General features: G+C 40.5%; 3 protein-coding genes across 6 annotated transcripts; all 3 read right to left on the bottom strand.

The window, feature by feature from the left end:
• Positions 1-931: 931 nt before the first annotated feature.
• LOC104000244 (transcription initiation factor TFIID subunit 12) lies at positions 932-7,739 on the bottom strand. 3 transcript variants are annotated; one of them, XM_009422243.3, is made up of 9 exons: positions 7,111-7,739; positions 6,469-6,633; positions 5,244-5,804; positions 4,960-5,034; positions 3,964-4,042; positions 3,790-3,854; positions 3,138-3,173; positions 1,380-1,506; positions 932-1,235 (listed from the first exon to the last, which is right to left on the bottom strand). In XM_009422243.3, the coding sequence occupies exons 1-8, from the start codon at positions 7,717-7,719 to the stop codon at positions 1,381-1,383; spliced, it is 1,716 nt and encodes a 571-aa protein (XP_009420518.2). In that variant the 5' UTR covers positions 7,720-7,739; the 3' UTR covers positions 932-1,235; position 1,380. The 3 variants fall into 3 exon arrangements, 2 of the variants coding, with proteins under 2 accessions (XP_009420518.2, XP_009420517.2); XM_009422242.3 differs by having other exon boundaries at positions 932-1,506; XR_010484403.1 differs by lacking the exon at positions 932-1,235 and having other exon boundaries at positions 1,405-1,506; positions 3,968-4,042.
• A 500-nt stretch (positions 7,740-8,239) lies between these two features.
• On the bottom strand, positions 8,240-9,246 carry LOC135604916 (CEN-like protein 2). Its single transcript, XM_065094567.1, has 4 exons — positions 9,023-9,246; positions 8,875-8,936; positions 8,725-8,765; positions 8,240-8,649 (listed from the first exon to the last, which is right to left on the bottom strand). Exons 1-4 carry the CDS (start codon positions 9,221-9,223, stop codon positions 8,429-8,431), a joined length of 525 nt encoding a protein of 174 aa, XP_064950639.1. The 5' UTR covers positions 9,224-9,246; the 3' UTR covers positions 8,240-8,428.
• A 3,077-nt stretch (positions 9,247-12,323) lies between these two features.
• Positions 12,324-17,780, bottom strand: LOC104000242 (transcription factor TGAL5). 2 transcript variants are annotated; one of them, XM_009422239.3, is made up of 13 exons: positions 17,300-17,780; positions 17,044-17,237; positions 16,475-16,566; positions 16,186-16,259; positions 15,856-16,062; positions 15,299-15,352; positions 14,937-14,996; positions 14,768-14,845; positions 14,601-14,649; positions 14,223-14,494; positions 13,861-14,100; positions 12,875-13,017; positions 12,324-12,636 (listed from the first exon to the last, which is right to left on the bottom strand). In XM_009422239.3, exons 2-13 carry the CDS (start codon positions 17,181-17,183, stop codon positions 12,546-12,548), a joined length of 1,500 nt encoding a protein of 499 aa, XP_009420514.2. In that variant the 5' UTR covers positions 17,184-17,237; positions 17,300-17,780; the 3' UTR covers positions 12,324-12,545. The 2 variants fall into 2 exon arrangements, with proteins under 2 accessions (XP_009420514.2, XP_064951157.1); XM_065095085.1 differs by lacking the exons at positions 17,044-17,237; positions 17,300-17,780 and having other exon boundaries at positions 16,181-16,259; positions 16,475-16,572.
• Between the last annotated feature and the right edge of the window lie 1,798 nt (positions 17,781-19,578).

The raw sequence follows: 19,578 nt of genomic DNA, 5'->3' as shown, positions 1-19,578 counted from the left end.
AGATAATGAGCGTGGCGGGCTCACAAAAGGAAGGTTCTGATGCCACCAACTGCTTGCTTTTTTGACAAAATGTTGCCCTACATCAACCAACACGAGGATGAGAAGATGCTTTTAGATTTGGTAGGCATTGGTAGTGGTGGGGGCTCCACCAAATAGTGGAGAATGGTAAAGACCGGTCTGTTAACAGTACTCGATAATTATTGTGACAAATTTGTTCTTGGGCCCCATCGATGACGTGGCAGATTTACGAGAATATTCATTAAAATGAGTTGGAGCTTTTCTTCTTTTTTTTTGAAGGATCCATTTATAGTGTGAGTAATGCTAAATATTGTTAACGTCACGCATGAAATCCAAGAATTAAAGTTGATTTTAATCATTTAGTCCTCCATATCAAACAATATAATATAGCATATATTTTTATCTCTTTCCTGTCTTTGCCAACATCGCATATCATTCATCTTTTAACTATTTCGTTTTCAAAGCTCTCCAAATTTTCATGAATTTGTCTTGACGTTGAAGATCTCCATCGATTGCTTTCTGCATACAACCCTAATTCTTTTGATCCCGCTCTTAATCACCAATCATATTGAAGATTCCAATCGATTGCCTTTCTACCTACAACCCTAATTGGCTTGATAGCTTTTTGATCGCGATCGATTGCTTTCTGCAATACAACCCTTATTGGTTTGACAGCTTTTTAATCCCTCTGATTCCGCTCTCGATCACCTCGTATGTTCGTTATACCCTTTGCGACTCATCTAGAAATAAGACGATATAGCTAACAAGCATCGGGTGTTTTGGGATGTTGCAGAAATATGATATTTTATTTTAATTTTGTATAAATCTAACAACAATTCAAACCAAATTCCAAACTTTTTTTTTTTTCTTTTTGGTAGTGTAACTAACACCCCAAACTTGATTCTTAAGCACGTGACTAAAATAAAATATATTGATGATAATATCAGGATTGAGGGATAGGCCATGGGCCCCATTCTGCTCAAATATAAGTTCATAAGGCATAAGGAAAACAAAACCTCTTCTACATCACTCTGCTAGAAAATATACCCAATTTGATGCATCTCAGCTTGTGAAAACAATTTGCAACTACCAAAGGCATTACAATTGGACCCAACAAATTCAACAAGATAGATTTCCAATCAGGTATACTCTTCTTCTCGACTCTCTGTAAAACCACATGTACACAGATGACAGATCTACTCATGGCAGCAACTATTCTGGACAAATCACAGGCACAAATATTAAGTTAATTGCTACTTGTAAGTGTTAAAATAAAGTTTTAATTTTAACAACAAAGCTGTTCGGAAACGGTTTTTTTTTTGTCTTTTTTTCCTTGCTGGCTTGCCTTAACTAGTAAGTACCTCAAGCCTTGGGAGAACCAATGGGAGGTGCTTTCTGTGCATGAGATTTTGAACTGGCTGCAGCTGGACCACCAGAGGCATTCTTTGGATTTGCTGCATCACCTGTTGCAGCCATTGACTTCTTAATCTGAAATAAAAGAAACATGCATTAAATTCTTGACATGCATAAAGAACTCTAAAAAAAGAAATACAACATAAGCATCACTAGGTCAAATTCATTGTCCGTTATAAGACAAAATTTACAAGTTATTTCTTGCTCTCAACCAGACACGCAACTATTACCGCCAGAGATCACAAAATATAACAAGATCATGCTAAGTTTTCACTTTAATTCCTTACCTTTTCATTTTACCAGCAAGGACCTTATTACATATGGTTACTAACCGTAGAATTTTAAGATTAGTCATGTAATCTGCCTGTATGTTCCTCTTTCTTAAACATACTTGTGTCATCATTGATAAATTTCACTTTACAATACTCTGAAAGTAAATCCCTTGAATGAGATGAACAAAACAAAAAAAACAGCTCACCCAATGTGTTTTTGAATTCCAAATATACAAGTAGTTAGCATATGTATAAGGATGATCTTTTTCTAATCTAGATTTTATATGTTCAAGTCAAAGAAATAACCTCTCTGCTTAAAGGGAATACTGCCCCCAACCCCGACCAAAGCAAGAGACTAATGCGACAAGCCACTACAGTTTAATGATAGCATATTGCAGCTTCAATTAGAGGTTCAGCACTGACATATGATGAAGTTGCTTCTTTGCAACTAGGATGACTAAGATTTGGAGAAAATCTCTTTGCTTGAAAAAGTAACGATATAATATGCTAGCAATGGTGAGAGTCTCATGTACTAGGCTAGTTGCATTGTTGGCAACTAATTCTTCCCAGATTTTGCATTGGTGAGAGTCTCGTGTGCTAGTCTGTCACATTTATTTTAGTTTGTAGTTTCAATTATTATGCAACATTTTCATATTTGGACCAAAACAAATGATTGTTTAACCTATCATTTTGTCCATTATTCTAAATTTCCACTGCATCTAAAATTCATTTATAATTTCTGAATTAACTTCTAAGACCACAACTAATACTTATGGCATATTACATATAAATTTTATTCTACATTATACATTGGCATCCTTACATTAGACTAAATAAAAGAATGATAGTCATCATATAACTCCACACTCAAACATGTATTTCATGTACAATAATATTCTTCATGATTGTTCGTGTTCATTATTGTTTCATTCTGTGGATCCAAAGTCATGGGAATTATTATCTTCGTCAACAAAGTCAGTAGTTTTTGACAGAAAAATGACATTAGCATGGAATGCAAATAAGGCAAGATGCTCCACATTTCCAAATACAAATCCAATAATTTACTTAGCATGCAACCCACATTTATGGATCATACCATTGGCAGTAATTAGAACAAACTCCACCATAACACTCATATATGTCAGTTTGTTGTTTCTCCATTAAAATACAGACCGTCATAAAAGCATCCTCCAACTTTTGTTTTAGCTTTTAAACCTAGATCAATCAGTTCAAAGTTGCAAAAGGAAGATCATTTAGAATGATGCCAACCGTAGTCAGCTAAATAAGCCAGATCTTTTCTTGTCCATTATGTGCAATACATAAAGTAAATATGATCGGTGAATGGAAATGGAAAATTAGTTGAAACATGTAGCATGAGAATGAAGTTTGCAAATATAAGGAGTAACAAGAAGAAAGCACAGATGGAAAACATACCACAGCAAGCCTCTCTTTGTGAATATCATTTGTGAACTGTCCCAAAGAAATCAAAACCAAATATTTTGTATAAGTTTCTAAAGGAAAAAGGAACAACATGACGCAACAGCAATTTAAATGTAACATGAATTTCATTCACAATCCAAAAATAATTGGATGAGCTACCCCTGCAAGTAGCCATAGATATACACTAATATGCCAAATATCACATATAACCCTACAAACCTAATGAACTGCCAATGGAATTCTTTCTTATGTTCCCTTTTTGGTCAACCATTGGAATGAGACCTCTGACTAGCCAAACATTTTTTTCCTGTCACGTTGTCTCCCTCACCTCCTTGTTGCCCTCTTTCAGACACCACCAGCATTACCTTCTCTCACATTTGGAATGTCTCTCATTAGTCATTAGGCACATAAAGGTTTCTGTATAAGGATGGAGAGAGTGAATGTAGAGAGAAGACCAGACAGTAGCAAGGTGGAAAGCTGGTGAAAGTCAAATGCTCTCAGTACAGTCATTTCATCCTCCTAAGCAGGTAATTGTGGGTATAACACTAAGAATTTGTGAACATAACGGCACGTCCATATCCAAGATTGAATTGTTTACATGGCATACAAAAAATATAAGATTCTCCGATTACATATTCTCAAGTACCTGCTTCTTATAACACTTGATCTCATCTCCACCATAACCAGGTAGCATCATGTTCCAGTTTCTCTCTGTACAGGAAAATTTGAATTTAACATTTAACATAGAAAAAAATGCAAGGGACAAAGAATAATAAAGTTGAAAGAAAACAAAACAACAGGAAATTATTAAACTGCTCACCTACATGGAGGAGTATGTCCTTTGCCTCTAATGTAGTAGATTTTCGATGCTTAGCCAAGGAGCAAGCAAAAGTTGCTACCTGCTTAAGATAAAAATATCACAAACAAATTGACACTGAAAGGGAAAACAATAAAGTTTGACAAGATCGAAGTTGGTTCGCAACTTAATTGATGTACAAATGCACAACCAACAGTTTGGGCCATAACATCTCAAGGTCAAATTCAGGCAAGTTTAATGGTTCCAGTAGAAATAAATTGAAGATATATATACTTCAACCACATATAGGTTAACATAAAACTCATACTTTTTATTTTAAATAAATTATGTTTTTAGGTACCAAGAGAGCTTCATCTTCTAAGCTCATCGAGCACCATCTTCTAAAATCATCTTTCAAGCATATAATATTTTGGAAAGATACAGACCAAGAAAAATGTCAAGTCCTAAATTAGAATATAAACTTTGCATAATGGACCTGTACAATTGAGAAAGGCTCACATCTGATGGGTCATAGAAGAGGATAAAAGGTGATTCATACCGGAATACTGACATTAAAAAAAAACAAAATTGATAGTTTAAAGGAATATCCTTCACACCGATCTGGGTTAGAAATAAAAGGACTGTCCAATAACAAACAAAACCAATGTGGTTCATCCTTCCATTAATCATCTGTCATAAATATTCTTCTTTTAGTACTTTTGCTGCTAGGTATAGCAAATTTCAAAGAAAGTAAGGCCATCCAGCAAAGCTGACAAAGAAACCAATAGTTGGTCTATGAAATTTATGTGATTGACCTGGACACAACTTGGGTTATAAAACAAAATAAATGTGAACTTAAGTTACAATTCCATCCCGAATAGGTATGATAAAGAGGCTCCACAGTATATGCATTCTTAAGAAAGAAAAGCAAGCATTTTTTTTTTAAGGTTCTAACTCAAACCAATGTACATATTGTCTGTGCAGTAAATACACCATGTTCATGTGGGCAAAGGAACTCACAGATTCTACAAAATCTTCAGCAATCTCAACAAGAACATCTTCAACTTCAGAATCCAACTTTTCAGATGGATCAATCTGCAATAAGTTATTACCAAATTATGAAGATTGTACAGCACATAATTTTCAGTAGGTATGTTCCATAAAAGCAAGTGAAAGCTAATTTTAGATATAAGTGCAAATGAGAAATGAGGGATCAAAGAGGCTGCAACTTTTGATCTAAATAATCGATCAATCTCAGCACACTGATACAGTATATAATAAGATTAAAATACAAATTCACTTACCTGGCTAACCAACTCACGAAGGCTTCTCTTGCCAAGAATATGGTCTCCAGATTCTGCAGCATCTGTACCAACAACTGGATGCGTAACTGCTGGTTGTGCAACATTAGTTTGGACTAATGTCGGCGGATTTGGCTTAGTAGTTGCGGGTCCAAGAGGTCGTGCAGGCTGTTGTTGTAGCAATTGCTGCTGGTTCCTTAGCTGTAGGTTTTGTTGATTATAGTACTCTTGTGTTTGACGTGGTGAAGAATGTTGTTGGTGAAACTGCGGCTGTTGCTGTTGTTGTTGTAGTTGCATCTGAAATTGTTGTTGTTTTTGTTGTTGCTGCTGCTGGGATGTTGGTATTTGCTGTTGATGAGAAGCTGCTGAAGGCGGTTGTTGAGTTTGTTGGAGACTGTGTGGCCTTTGCTGCAGAACATTTGGCTTCGCCTGGGGCCTAAATGATGATGAAGATGCAGGCATTTGCTTTCCTTGCGATGATACTAACGACTGCTGTGGCACAGACGATATGGAACCAGATGAAACCATGGAAGGGCCCCTTATCAAACCAGAATTTGGGAATTTCTGCAGAAAAGTAATAATCAAGCTCAGGATATCACATGGCAACAGGAAGAAAATTGTATTAAAAAAAACAAAGCTTTCTTCTCCAGAAGAAAATTGTAAAACAAAGTATTATTTAAGCACCATTTGATGCAAACTGCAAATTTAAAGAAACTAAAAGCCAGTACAAAAGGAATGCACTAATGACTAAACAGAACACAATACGCAGCACGACAAGAGCAAAAATTCCATTGTTTATTTGGCAAAATTGAGGACAATGTAATCAGTGACTTTATGGAACCAAACGAGCATAGAACTATGCAAATGTATCTAGATTAACATGCACCAATCTGTGGTCACAGGAAGGGACATTTGCATCTATTTGATTGGTGAGACTCCATTTTTCTGAAAAGCAATATCAAAGTTGAGTGGCATTCCCTCCAAAAGAAAGTAACATGATCATAAACAAATTTTCTAATTCTATTTCCTACTTAATTAAATCATCAATGCAGAAGACATGACTACAATCAGCCAACACAATTACTGTTTCAAACATCAAGAAGAAATTTCTTTGTTATAAGGTAAACTGGTATACATCTGATTCTTCTAAATGAGATGACAACCATGTGCAAGATGTATTAAAATGTTTGCCAAATGCAAGAAATGAAAAAAAAAATTCTCAAATTACCTGTGAACCTAAAGTTTGGTTAGTTGATGGAGATGCTGCTCTTGATGTTGGCTGAACCAACCTCTGCTGTGGAGGCCCAGTCACCCCACCTGGTCGAATCTGTGTCGTAGTGCTAAGAGAACCAATCATTCCAATATTCTGAATCCCTTGAATGGGTTGCCTTACCTGAAATATTAGACGAAAGGGATAAGTTCCATTAACATCCTACGAATAGAATATACTCGACCAGATCTATATTCAATCCTCCAGAATCAATCACTCAGTTTCTACTGCCATTGAATCTCTTTAAGCGAATCAGTAGGGAAAGAAAGCAAAACATATAGCTTAAATAGCATAAAATGCAAGTAGGAAGCCGAACTTATAGCTTAAAGTTTTAATGCCACTGTTGATAACTAACAAATTCTTTCCCTTTGAATGCTCAACTCAGATCGAATGTGTATTATGTAACAACGGGATGCAATAATGAGTTCAAGTCATCTCCCTTCAACATCCTACTTGTATCTACAGTGGGCTTCCGATCAAGACACTTAGTCGTCAAACTTACATTTTGACACCGAGACAACCATTGAAGTATGTCACTGTAGCGGCAAAAAAAAGAGGCAGATCCCTAGATTAGATTGTCAGGTAAAGCTCAAACGATACCTGGGCATTGGCCGCCGAGGACTGCTCCGTCATGCGAGGCAACGGAGTGAATGGCTGATTGAAGGCTGGGGAGGCGCCTATCGAGGAATAGGTGGCCACGGGCTGCTGGGCCCTCGGGAGGTGTGAGCTGTGAGCCGGGACCCCAATGGCGAGCCCTCCTCTCTGCGATGCGGCAGAAGGAGAAGGAGCAGGCGCGGCGGAAGAGGCGGAGGCGGAGGCGGAGGCGGAGGTGGAGGAGGAGGGAGGAGCGGAAGAGGGAAGGTGGTGCGAGAAGTGAGGGAAAGGGGCGGGGGGACGGTTCCGCACGAGAGGCGGCCGCGGCTGCTGGATCGGCTGCTGGGGCTGGGACTGCTGCTGGGGCGGTGGCGGCTGAGACTGAGACGGAGGAAGCGACTGAGGCTGGAGTTGGGGAGGGTTTTGGGCGGCGGAAGGGGCGGCGGATGGGGGAGGAGGGGCTGAGACGGGCGGTGGCTGCGCGGGATCCGGGGCGGGCGAGGGAGACGGAGACGGAGATGGCGTCTGCGTCGGCTCCGGCGGCTGGGAGGAAGCCGCGGCGGGGGCCGGCTGCTCCGCGGAAGCGGCGGGCTGTGGCGGTGGCGGAGCCTCCATGTCGCGCCGCTCGTGCCATCGGGTTCTCGGCCGCTCGAGGGCTTTTATACGTGGACACGTCTATTGATGGACCGGTTCGAGCACATGGTCTCACTCGACCTCTTTAGTTGTCATGTTCGCTCCCATTTGCACCCGATTGGTTTAAGCCCAAATCCGATTCGATTTCAATTTTATTACACTTGAACCCTAATTATATTGGATCCACTTAAATTTTAGACCGAGCTCGAATCCTTTCCTCGTACAATTTGGTGAACCCTAATCTCGGAATCCAATTGCTACTTTCTTCCGGTTGCAAGTGTTACCCTCTCATTATATTGCTATTTTGATCGTTAACTGTACAATTAGCCACTTTCCATTTAGTTGGGGAATAATGTACTCATAAATTATACCATTGATGAAGATTTTTAAGGTGTTGTTAGTTTGGGAATAATTTCATTAGTTTAATAAGCTTATATTTCTTTTTTCTAATCTATTCTATATATATTGCGTGTTCCAATACTAAAATAACTATCCGACTAAATAGAATCATCTTCATAGACATACAGTTACAACGACAACAAAATCATCCATCAACCGCAACAACACTAGTCAATCGACAGGTTATTCATCACAAGCGATGACGCTGTCATCGCCGCAGCAGAGCACGTAAAGGAGACGAAGAGGAATGGGCACCAATGCTTTCGGATTGGGAGAGAGAGGACGACAGCCATCAGCGCCGCCGGGCGGCCGTCTCCCTCTGAGCGTTGAAGTAGACGGCGGCGACCGGGAGGCCGAGGTCGTTCTCCTGGGCGAAGCGGCGGGTATTGAAGCGGTCCCGCGACGGCGGCGGCGCCACCACCGACTGTCTCCGCTTCTGCTGGAAGAGTACAAAGACGAAGCGGTGGATGCCGATGCTGGGCCTGGGGCTCTCGTAGCCCACCACCTCCTTCCCTGCTTCTCAAATGTCACATAAAGAGATCGAAGATAAGAGACGTCAACACGACAGAGAGGAGAAAGAAAGCCCACCCAAGGACGCATCGGGAGTGCCGGGTATGTCCGTCACAATCCTGCATGACGTCGATCGATAAAGGCAAATGGTTAGTCGAAAGCAACTCAGAATCATCAGTATCACTTCTTCTATCTTCCTCTACGGTAGCAATGATTCATGTGATTTACCAGTGGACGTGCTCCCTCAGGTATGGATCACTAGGGCCTGGCACATCTGGGTCCGTCATCACCTGCGACAGCAGCAGCGGCCGTGGTTAAGATGCATGGAGCAGTGGGGTCGGGGAGAGGAGAGGTGTGGAGGCTGTAGCATAGATACCAGGGTAAAGAAGGACCTCATGTCACCACATTGGACCTCCACTCTGGGTTCGGACACAACCGCAGAGGGGTAGAACTCATGGCCATTGCAGACCAGCTTACTGGAGTTGTAGGTCACCGTCATCCTCACGCTCGGGTGGAACGAGTCGATGACTTCTCCGATCACCCGCCCGACGGCCAGTATATCCGACAGCCTCGCCATGTCGTCCGTGAGAAGCGAAGGGAATGCTTTGTTTTGTGATGGGGAGTGCAAGTAGAGATATCTGGCTCTATTTATAGTGCTCAAGTGAGTGACAACTTGTTATACTTTGGGCTGCATTTTTCTCATGTGGATGTCCCAAGGAATCCTTTTGCTATTCTACTTAGTCGCCATACCCATGATTGGAGATTTGGAACGGATCTATTCTGGGCCTGCCATGGTTGCAGCCGAGCTCACCTTTTTTCTCTCAAGGCAAAGAAGAAGGAACAGCTTAGATTGGATGCTGCTTAGACCTTCTGAAACTTCACATCCATGGATGGAACTTGCTATGATTGCCTATATTCTCTTGAGGAATTGGAACAAATAAAAAAGAGAGAGAAGCTCTCCCTCTTCACAAAGAAATGGTAGTGCTCACATGTCATATCATGTAAAAAGAGATCCTATGGTTCTTGATCAGGAAAAAGAAGGCATAAGTTTACATAAATGGCTGGGAATACTGAAGATGCATATCTTGTGCATATCTTGTCAAGGTGTTGATCGGATCACAGACTGTCCACTATGGCTACTGTCAAGATCTCAGTAAGCATTTGTCCATCATGTTTATTAGTCGAGATGAGAGGGTACGTTCTACTCATTTCAACCCAACATGGTTCTGATTCTTAGCCTGTCTCGTCAAAGGTTCCCTGTTTTCAACCCAACATGGATCTTGGGAACTTATAAGCTTCTGTTCTTACAAGTTTAGAGTTCCAAAAAAATTTCAGAATCTCATGGTGTTCAACCTAAAATTTGTAGATTTGCACCTCTGCATTCTTCCTTGCATTTGTGTATCAGAGAGACAAAAAAAAGGAACTAAAGGCATATAATAAGGAACTGATGCTCCTGATAAGAACTTAATGCAATAGTCCTAATTTTCAGTAAATTATATATAGTTTGAAATAGACCCCTAAGATTGATGTGAGGGTTTAAAGGTTATTATTTTGTTTCCATTTGAAAAAGTTGATAACCTACTTTGGAGCTTTGTGGTTACTGACAATAATATGCGCCCACTCAATCAATCTTAACGAGTTGTAGAAACGAATAATGTGAAGGTGGCTAACTTTGTTCATTGGGTAATGAAGTGGATGCTTGCCTTATCTTTGAGCTCCTCAAAAGCAGATTATACTTAAATCCCAAAAGCCACTGCAGGAACAACAACTACAAATCCACCAGGATCAATTAAAATGGTTCTTGAGGGATCCAAGTAAAACCTATAGACTAACATCAACTATGTAGATAAGTTTTATGGTTTGTGTGTCAAGTATGTCTGTCTCAGTTAGAAGTATGTCTCAAGCATGATGATCCACACCACCCAAAGAAAACATAGCAGTGCAAAGCAAAGGAAGTATACTTGGTAAGCTTTTCTTTTGCAGCAGTAAAGTTTTTGCCCTTCTTCTCCTCATTTTATTTCATTAGAAAAATATCAATGTAAGCAATATTTGGAGGTATAATAGCTAGCAAGCAGGGGCAATTCAGCTCTTCCAAGAGATACATGGGTATCAAGGTAGTAAGTCTACAGTCCACAGACACAGATCTTGGGCCACAATAGCTGCAGGATTTCTGAACCTGGGATATATTAAGCTTTAACTTTTTCCTCACATATTCCCATCTTTGTCTCAAACTTCTTCTTGTCATCAGAAACCAGTTTGCTTCATGTAGATCAATCTCCTCAGCTGTGCAATTATTTGTCTGATCTTGGAGCCGGTTTCATTTCTAATTTATGATCAATTCCTTCTTGCTGTGACACATCGTGCATGCTTTAACTTATCTTTGATTGTTATATTTTGGTTGATTAGGTCTTGTCATGATCTTGTCACTAATGTAATCTTTTATTGGTGTTACATTTCTTGTCAGCTTAGCTTTGGAAATATAAAAAGACTGAAGCTATCTTGAGATTATGTGGTGTTATATTATTATTCATTCTTCCTTTTATATCTGATTCTTCTAATGCTCTCCTCCACTGTAACCAGGATTAGGTCATCTGTAGCTTTCAGTAACTATCAGACTGTCTTAAATTAGGGAAAGTGGCCTTTTAGAATACACATGGATTGTGTTTACCAACAAAACACATGGATTTTCTTTACTATAGTAAAGATGGAGGAGGGAATTAAAATACCACAGAGCTTTTGCATACTTGTTTCCATTGACTTTATGTTTACCAAATTGTTGAGGAATGGGAAGCAAAAAGTAATGAGTTCTTGGAGATTGTCAACAAGGAAGTTTTGAAGCAAGAAACACTTCCCCCAATAATTAACCTGCATTCATCTTTGCTTGTGGACACATGAGAATTTATTTCTTCACTTCGGAAGTTTCTTGGAAACTTCATAGCTATACATGTGGCTATATCAAACAGTTCTTTTACCTATGTTTAATATCTCGATCCTTATATTTTTAAAAATTATATTAAGATCCTTATATATATGTATATATATATATATATATGTATATATATATATATATATATATGTATATATATGTATGTATATATACATATATATATATGAAAGTAAAACATTTAACATTATTTCTTTTCACATCGTCAACTTTGTTAATAAAAATACTGTAATGTTTACTACTGAGCATACTGACTCTGTCTCACTTCGATTTACCACTGAACATATGTAATATTTTCGTTAATAAAATTGATGATATGAGAATAAATGAAGTTAAATATTTCACTTTTGTATTTCATAAGTATAGTGATCCTAATATAACTTTTAAAAGTATAAGAATTGAGATACTAAAGGTACCTAATTACAAAAGATAATTATATAATTAGCCCTCGCATATTATATCAAAATTCTATTTAAAGATACTAGTTATAGAAAAATAATTACAATATTATTTCATGTGTTATAAAATTGATAAAAATAATATATATATATATATATATATATATAATTGCAGTAAAAGACAATTAGTTATATAAAGCAGCATTTGTTAAAATCATACACTCAAATTTGTCTTATTCTAATGCAACTTAGGAAATTATTTGAAGTTAGGTCTAGGTTGGATAAGGTCATACTGTGGCTTAGAAAAGTGCTTCCCTGTTGCTTTTATTGGTACATATGAAACAAGCCTTTTGTATTCATATTTTACTAACAATTTCTTCCTATTGTTCAACAACCACAACAAGAAATGCATTAGAATAATCTTGCTTTTAGCACCCTTGAGCTCTTTTTTTGGGCCAAGTACAAATCTCCTAATGCATAAGAATACAGTCATGGTACAACATGGATGAGCTCAAAATGGAAACTATGCACAGCATATTTCTTGATTGGGAATCTTTTCAGAAGGAAGTAAAATGATTCTGCAGTGGTTGATGAACAATCTGCAGGTCTGTCGCTGATGAGACAACACTGTCATGAACGATTAAGCTCCTGTGGGGAAGACAAGCAGGCGCTAGTCATGTAAATGCGAAAGGATATATGACCAATCAACAACATGATCATAACTTGATTGATGCATTTATGCATTGCGGAAGAGATTGTTTAGCTGCATGCATATTGCAAGGTGCGTTGTATGTTTATAGTCATGCATACCGGAGAAGCTTACACCGTTGCTTTAACCAAGAGAAAGTATCGAGTATAAATAGCAGATGGCGCATGACGAACTTACTGCCGAGGGCGAGAAGCCCACAGAGAGCTCAGAGCACGCAGACGAGTATAATATTCTCCGATCGCTAGGAAACATCTTGCTGCTTGCTTGATCGTCAAGTTCCGACGCAACTGGTGCAACGTTTGTTGTCTCAGGTTATCAGCCTGCAGAATCACAGACTTCAGAATGACTTTATGTGGGAACCAATGACCATTTCTTTCTCGTTCATGGATTCCAGCAACGATGGCGATCGTTCTACCTTACTTTCTTGGCGGAATAGAACTGGCAGAACTTTAGAAATGGAACGGATTAGAAAAGACTATTATTTCTCCTCAAGCCTTCTTTCATACCTAATGTCTTTGGTTTACTTTCCCATTTCTTTTGCTAGAGGACAACTCTACATGGTCATATTAAAGAACAAGTGGGGCTTGAGGTACATGAACTGGTCATCCGTAATGAATCGAGCTATGATCAGGACTCTTTTGCATGTAGAACATGGTTTTTCTATGAAGAATAAACTATTGCAATTAGCTGTGGCCTGGTCTTTCTCTGACTACTATACTTGGCCGGGCATAAAACACATTATGTAATCGAAACAGCTCCTATGAGGGTTTTCTTTTGATGGTTTGTGAATCTGTTCATTGCTCGAATAAAAATAAAAGGGATGTATGAACAATAATGGGTCAAGAGGTAGGAGAACAAAAGAAAGATATATGATAGGGACATCTTTAAGGACTCCAATATTCTTCCTTGACTTGGCAAGTCTTATACGACAACCTTTTTGTCTAGTTGAGGTCTTCTTTTAGTATTTTGTTTTGAGTATTTATGAGTCCTTTTTTTTTATTTGGATTAGATTTAGTAGAATTATATTTTAATTTTTTTGGTGGAAATTTTGGTTCATTGGTGTGCTTATAGAAAGTCTTAAAAGACAACGGTGTGTTTCGGCTGTTGTTTATGTAGGCATGTGTTTTGCTTATAGGAAGACTCGGAGAATGCGAAGTAGAAACCTGGCGGACGAATCCTTCGAGGTTGGCCAGCTTCCCCAGTGCAAGAGCCATGTGGCCCATGTAATTTCCGACATCGACGCCGTCGCTGAGAGAATCGCCGGTGACGGTGTCAGACAAAGACCGGTGAAGCTGCTCGAGGCCCTGCGAGAGAGCCTCCTCCGCCTGCCGCGACGAGAGCCGCAGGTTGCCGATCACCAGTAGCTGTTGCTCCGTCAATGGATCAAGATGAGGCATCAGTATCTGCCGAGCTCATCAACAACCAAACAAGAGTCGAATGAGAGTTGCGTAGATAAGCCTACTCCATTTCCATATTATGACTCTTAAGACAAATCTGTCACAACACGTAATGGTGGATCTCATACCTCGAGGAGCTCAGAGGGCCTAAACCCACCCATCCACAGGAAACAGCGCTCCGCTGGAGTCATCCATGTACCATTCAAGAGGTGGAATACGTCGGATTTCGCAACAATTTCTTTCATACGGAAGAGCTCATCGTAGTTCGCGATGCATTGATCTACGATTACACCAAGATTGCCGTCGGGGAGGTAAGCCTGCATTGCACCTCGAAGGTCGGACATGTGCTTGCAGTTCTCGTCCAGCCATCGAGCATATTCCACGTCAAACATCGCTGCGCCTACAGCGCGGAAAGCTCCGGTTATGGCCAGCACAAGAAGAACGATAAGATCCACCAAAAAACCACCTCTGAAAGCCAGCAAGCGAGGAAACAAATAGCTTATTACCGGAAGTGACAGCTCCATTTGCGCTGCCTGCCACTCCTAAGAAGAGACCCTGACACCGAACAAACAACATAATGGAATCACTGTCTGAAAAAGGCAGATAATAACAAAGGGAAAACAAAGGAGAGAAGAATCAATTAAAAGTTTTAATCATCAGAGTAAAATTGAACCTGTGATCTTGCTCGCTGGAGATCGTGCTCTAACTGCTGAAGTCTAATTCTACTGGACTCTAATTGTTGCACGTAAGCCTGTTTTATTCAGGGCAGTTTGGTGCATCAGATCGATACAATACACACATATGGCATTGTCGCCTATGGGAGATTTGAGATTTGAGTGCACCTTTTTCCTCAGCCGGCTCTTTCTTGCTGCCTCTCGATTTTGAGCTAGGCGTCTTAACGTCTGATATGCAAGTCGATCATTAATAAACGAATTCCTCTAAAGAAAAGAAAAGCACTTAAATCTCCGAGTTCAGATATATTTAAGTCAGCTTTTTTGTAACAGTGTTTCTTTCTTCTTTTTGAGAAAGAAAACATATGAACAGCTTCTTTCCTTTGCAGGGTTATATTTTACTTCGATTGATGATCTTTAAAGGAACCACTCCATGTTTGGCACTCTTAAGAACATGAATCCAGGTTAGCATGATCAGCGCAGGCACGCACACGAGAGAGAGAGAGAGAGAGAGAGAGAGAGAGAGAGAGAACCTTAGCATCAAGTTTCTTTCCATCTTTTCCTGCAGCTGAACCAGTCAACTTTCTCTGCAACATGCAATATAAAATTCGTAGTTTGGCTTGAAGTCAAAAGAGCAGCGAAGATAAGATAACAACAGAGACCAGCATACTTATCATTGTGCAAGTTCAAAAGGCAAATACATAATATATATATATATATATATATGTATATATATAATAATTCTATGATTGGAGCTGATAAAGATGCAAACGCTACAGTATAGGCGATGGGCCAGGTCATGTCAGAACTCAAACCGCATGATCCGTGAGAAAAACGGATGAAGACCTGAGTTTATGAAGGTGAAAAAGTCAAGCTTGGTAGGTCTTGCTGGGATCCGTTTTGACATTATGCTGTTGTTATAGGATGGTCGTCGGTCAAGTATCCGGTTGCAATGATCTGAGGCTTCAGCAAGAACCTAGAGTCGATGCAGTTGAGGAGGTGAAAAAGGCCCAGGTTGTTCGTTTCTTATCTCGGGAATCGAGCTACTGCTATGCTACTGCTACTGCTTAATAAAGCAATCAAACGGTACCTTCTCTTGGGATGCGAGTTGAGAAGTTGGTGTCGTTCCTGTGATGGAGCCGTCGCCTGCGATCATCATCGTCATCATCGCCTGCTCCTGGTCAGCAGACTGGTCCGAAGAAGCCCTTCTGCTTGCTGTAGAGTCTGATCCTAGATGAGATGTGGTGGTGTCTTGAGCCGAGCCCAGATCGGTGCTGTTTGCCGATCGTGTCTTCCCCTGGAGGGTACAAAGCAGGAGCCATAAAGCCTAAATGGAGCAGTCAACCAGCTCCTTCTTCTTCTGGTCTATCTTAAAGGTATTTCTACACCGTAAACCCAAGTCAAGAAGGCAAGACCTTACTCTGGGAGTTTGCTGGGATCTCATTGGCCATGATGGGAAGATCTCAAGTGTCGCTGGCCTGGTTGCGAAAAAGGCTGCAGGAACGGGAGATGCGGCAGATTAAAGAAAGCTCCAAATATGAGGAGAAAATAGAGGAGCAGGTGTCAGTTCTTGAAGAGGTAGCGAATGCAAAGAGTTATAGAACGCTTCAACGAACTTGAACATGCGATCGACCAAGACGTGTCTGTGGTTGATGTGTTTAGAGTTGGGAGAGAACCAAACGAGAAAGGAAAGAGAGAAGAAGGCCCACCCTTTGTGTCTTCTTCGGTTTCTCTTATGCCGTCTACTCCCTGCATGAGAGCCTTTTCCAACTCCCCAAAGTAGGCAGCTCCTTCCTGATCACTGTTCGGGCAACACAAGTCCATCTAACTCATCGATTACGATTTAGAACAGGAAGAAAAGCAAACTGAAACAGCTGCTACTTTTTATGCAGACGGGGAAGAGGAAACAGTGAGCGGAGGAAAGAGGAGGTAGAGATACGAGGAACTGAGAAGAGTACATGTATGGATCAGGCCAAAGCTTTGTGAAATTGGTGTGCAGAGGTGTAGCACAATAAGAATGGGATATAACATAATAAAGAGCCCACTTGGGAAATAGGTGCTTGGAAAAGGTGGTGCTATTCCAATTAAAGGCGGTCGATTAGCAAAGCAAATATGATAACTCTGCGACGATGTGTAAAGCTTGCATGATATTGGGGCAAAGGATGAGATCCAGCCGGAAACTATAAGCATAAATCATTAAAATAAACCTCGAAGAAGAAGAAGATGATGATGATGAGAAGGAGCAAAGACTTCAAGAAGAAAATTTTAGGAACAGTACAAGAAATTAGTCGCAGCTTGAGGAGTGGTGCCATGAATTCCATCAGCGACTGATCGAGTTGAAGGTCCAGAATCAGAAAGGCCAGTTTCACCGACTCTATGATTTGCCATCCGAGTTTCTTCTTCTCCCTCTTGCACCATTCCGAATCTTCAAAGCTGCTTCGTATACTGATCTCTCAAGCTTGCCCGGAGCTTCTGCAGGAACAGAAAATTGCAGCTGGCTCCGAGAGAAGAAATCTGAACAGAAGCAAAGTTACCGTGCACTCGAAAATAAGAGGAGCTCTTCCAGGCAGGGAGGATGAGAAACAGAAGAGAGTTAGTTCCCCTTCCAAAATGGCCTCAGGATGGTGGTATTGCTTTCATATAGCTGAAGCTGACTCGTCCGATGGACCACGGCCGCTGTGTGGTTCTCTTTTTCCGCTCCGGTGACTGGCAATTATGTCCGACTCTCGAGTTCATCCATGGTACCTCCTCGAAGATCTTGTCCTTGTGGATTTTCTGCGCCCGCACACAGAAGGAGAGAGGAGGGAGAGAGGGGGCAAATAATGGTAGGATTCTGGCACCGTCTCCACACCAGTCCTTGTATCGCTATTTGGCCCTTCGGAAATATAGAGTCTCGATTTCGCATCGATGAGAGACAGACAGCCTTCCGTCCAATAAATAATTGCCAGCGAGTTCTCTAACTTATCGTCTATTATACCGTCTCCGAAAGGCAGAGTTTACTTTGACCAAGAAAACACATTTTAGATATTTTTTCCTTACATGAAAAATAATATGAACACTTATGAATGCATTACGGGACGCACACAGACGCCGTGGGCTTCCCTCTGTCTTTGCTCGTCAAGCTCGAGGGGCTGAAGTTGGTGACACGCCATGTTTTCTGCACCTCGCGCTGCAGAATACGCTGCTGCTCCTTTCCCTTCCCGGAAAGCTTGGTATCGACTCCTCGAACCGAAGCGCTGGGAATCGAATCTGTAGCCATCGCAACTCATCGGAGACCTCGCTCGAATTATAGAAGACAAATGGCTGTCCACCTTTTGAGCTCGCAATCATTCCATGCGCATGAATATTCATTCCGGCTAAAACCTATTAGCAAACTCATGCAGAAATGGGTGCGACAGCCATCACCAGCATGTCTGTAGCAGAAAGAGGACAGAAAGAATCTGAAACGAGCAGGCAAACAGGCATTAATTAGATATCCAGCAAGTAGACGGCGTATTAAAGAAACAGGGAATTCGTTCAAGAAGCCAAAATGTAGGATGAACCACCATCCACAATGATAGTCCTCCAATAATTGAACCCGCTCCGACCATCGACTTCTAAAGGCGTCTATAATTAAATGATCAGTTTCTTAAATATTAGACCGACTATGGGCAAGAAACTGCACACATCTATCTATCTCTGATCCTTCTAAGTTGCTCCCATTCCGATAAAGATAAGGCCCGAGCTTTGAAGTCAATCAGCAGGGTAAATATATTATCTGCTCTAATGGGAGCCAAGGCGGCATTGCATTATTCATCCACGCCATTATAGAGAATAGGAACCTCCAATCGCCCACGGCCGGATGCTTTACGTGTGTATCATTTGCATGGAGGCTTATAGAGCCCTCGCATTTGGGCCTCAGAAAGCTGCTGGCCAACAGATCCAACACAGAGAGAGAGAGAGAGAGAGAGAGAGAGAGAGAGTGAATATATGTGTTGGATCCAACAGATCCAACACATATATTCACATTCTATGTCATCCCGAGGCTTCATAAAATCATCTCTCTCTCTCTCTCTCTGACTCTCTCTCTAACTGGATTCGGTCCAAACCTGCACGATAACTCGGTGGCCCAATCGAGATAACATCATGACTAACGCCATTGACAGAAATCGAGTTTGATGTAGAAAGAATGAAAGACAAACTAATGCTAAATTCCACATAAAAACCCGAGAAGAATGGTGCTCACCATTGACAATGATCCTTTGGTTTAGAGGCTTCTGTTCTACGTAAAGAAACAATGTAAGATATTAAACATCCGAAAATAGATCTGCCAAGTTCATAAACCAATAGTGAAGCAAACTAAAGAATTACACAAAAAGTGAACGAGTTTGAAAGATCGAGTAGCTGTAAAAGCTCAAAGCACTAACAGGAATGTAACAGAAGAGCTCATGATATAAAAAGGCAAGCTGCTTGAACAGATCATTGATTACAGAAGACAACTCAATCTATAGCGTAAGGTCTTTCTCTAACATTCGGAGTTGCTATCGATTGCTATATTTTATGACGAACAAATCTATTAAAAATTCTGTACAACCTTAAAAACGTTTTGCTTATTACTACGTGCAAAAAATTTGTTGTCGGTGCTCGGACAACAATAGATGATACCAAAGCAGTGTGTTGGCAAGTCGAAACATAATGCAAAGGATAATAATATGAACCATGGTTAGTTTTAAGTTACACAGGGAAAATAATATGAATCACGGTTCTCTATTTTTACTGTACTAAATAGATGGTAGGTACCCATCTAGGTCTGGATCGGACCTCCTATTTCGGA

Source organism: Musa acuminata, chromosome BXJ2-2 (assembly GCF_036884655.1).
Source record: "Musa acuminata AAA Group cultivar baxijiao chromosome BXJ2-2, Cavendish_Baxijiao_AAA, whole genome shotgun sequence".
Classification (NCBI taxonomy): Eukaryota; Viridiplantae; Streptophyta; class Magnoliopsida; order Zingiberales; family Musaceae; genus Musa; species Musa acuminata.
Note: the sequence above shows the minus strand (reverse complement) of the source record. Positions and strands in the feature narration are given on the sequence as shown.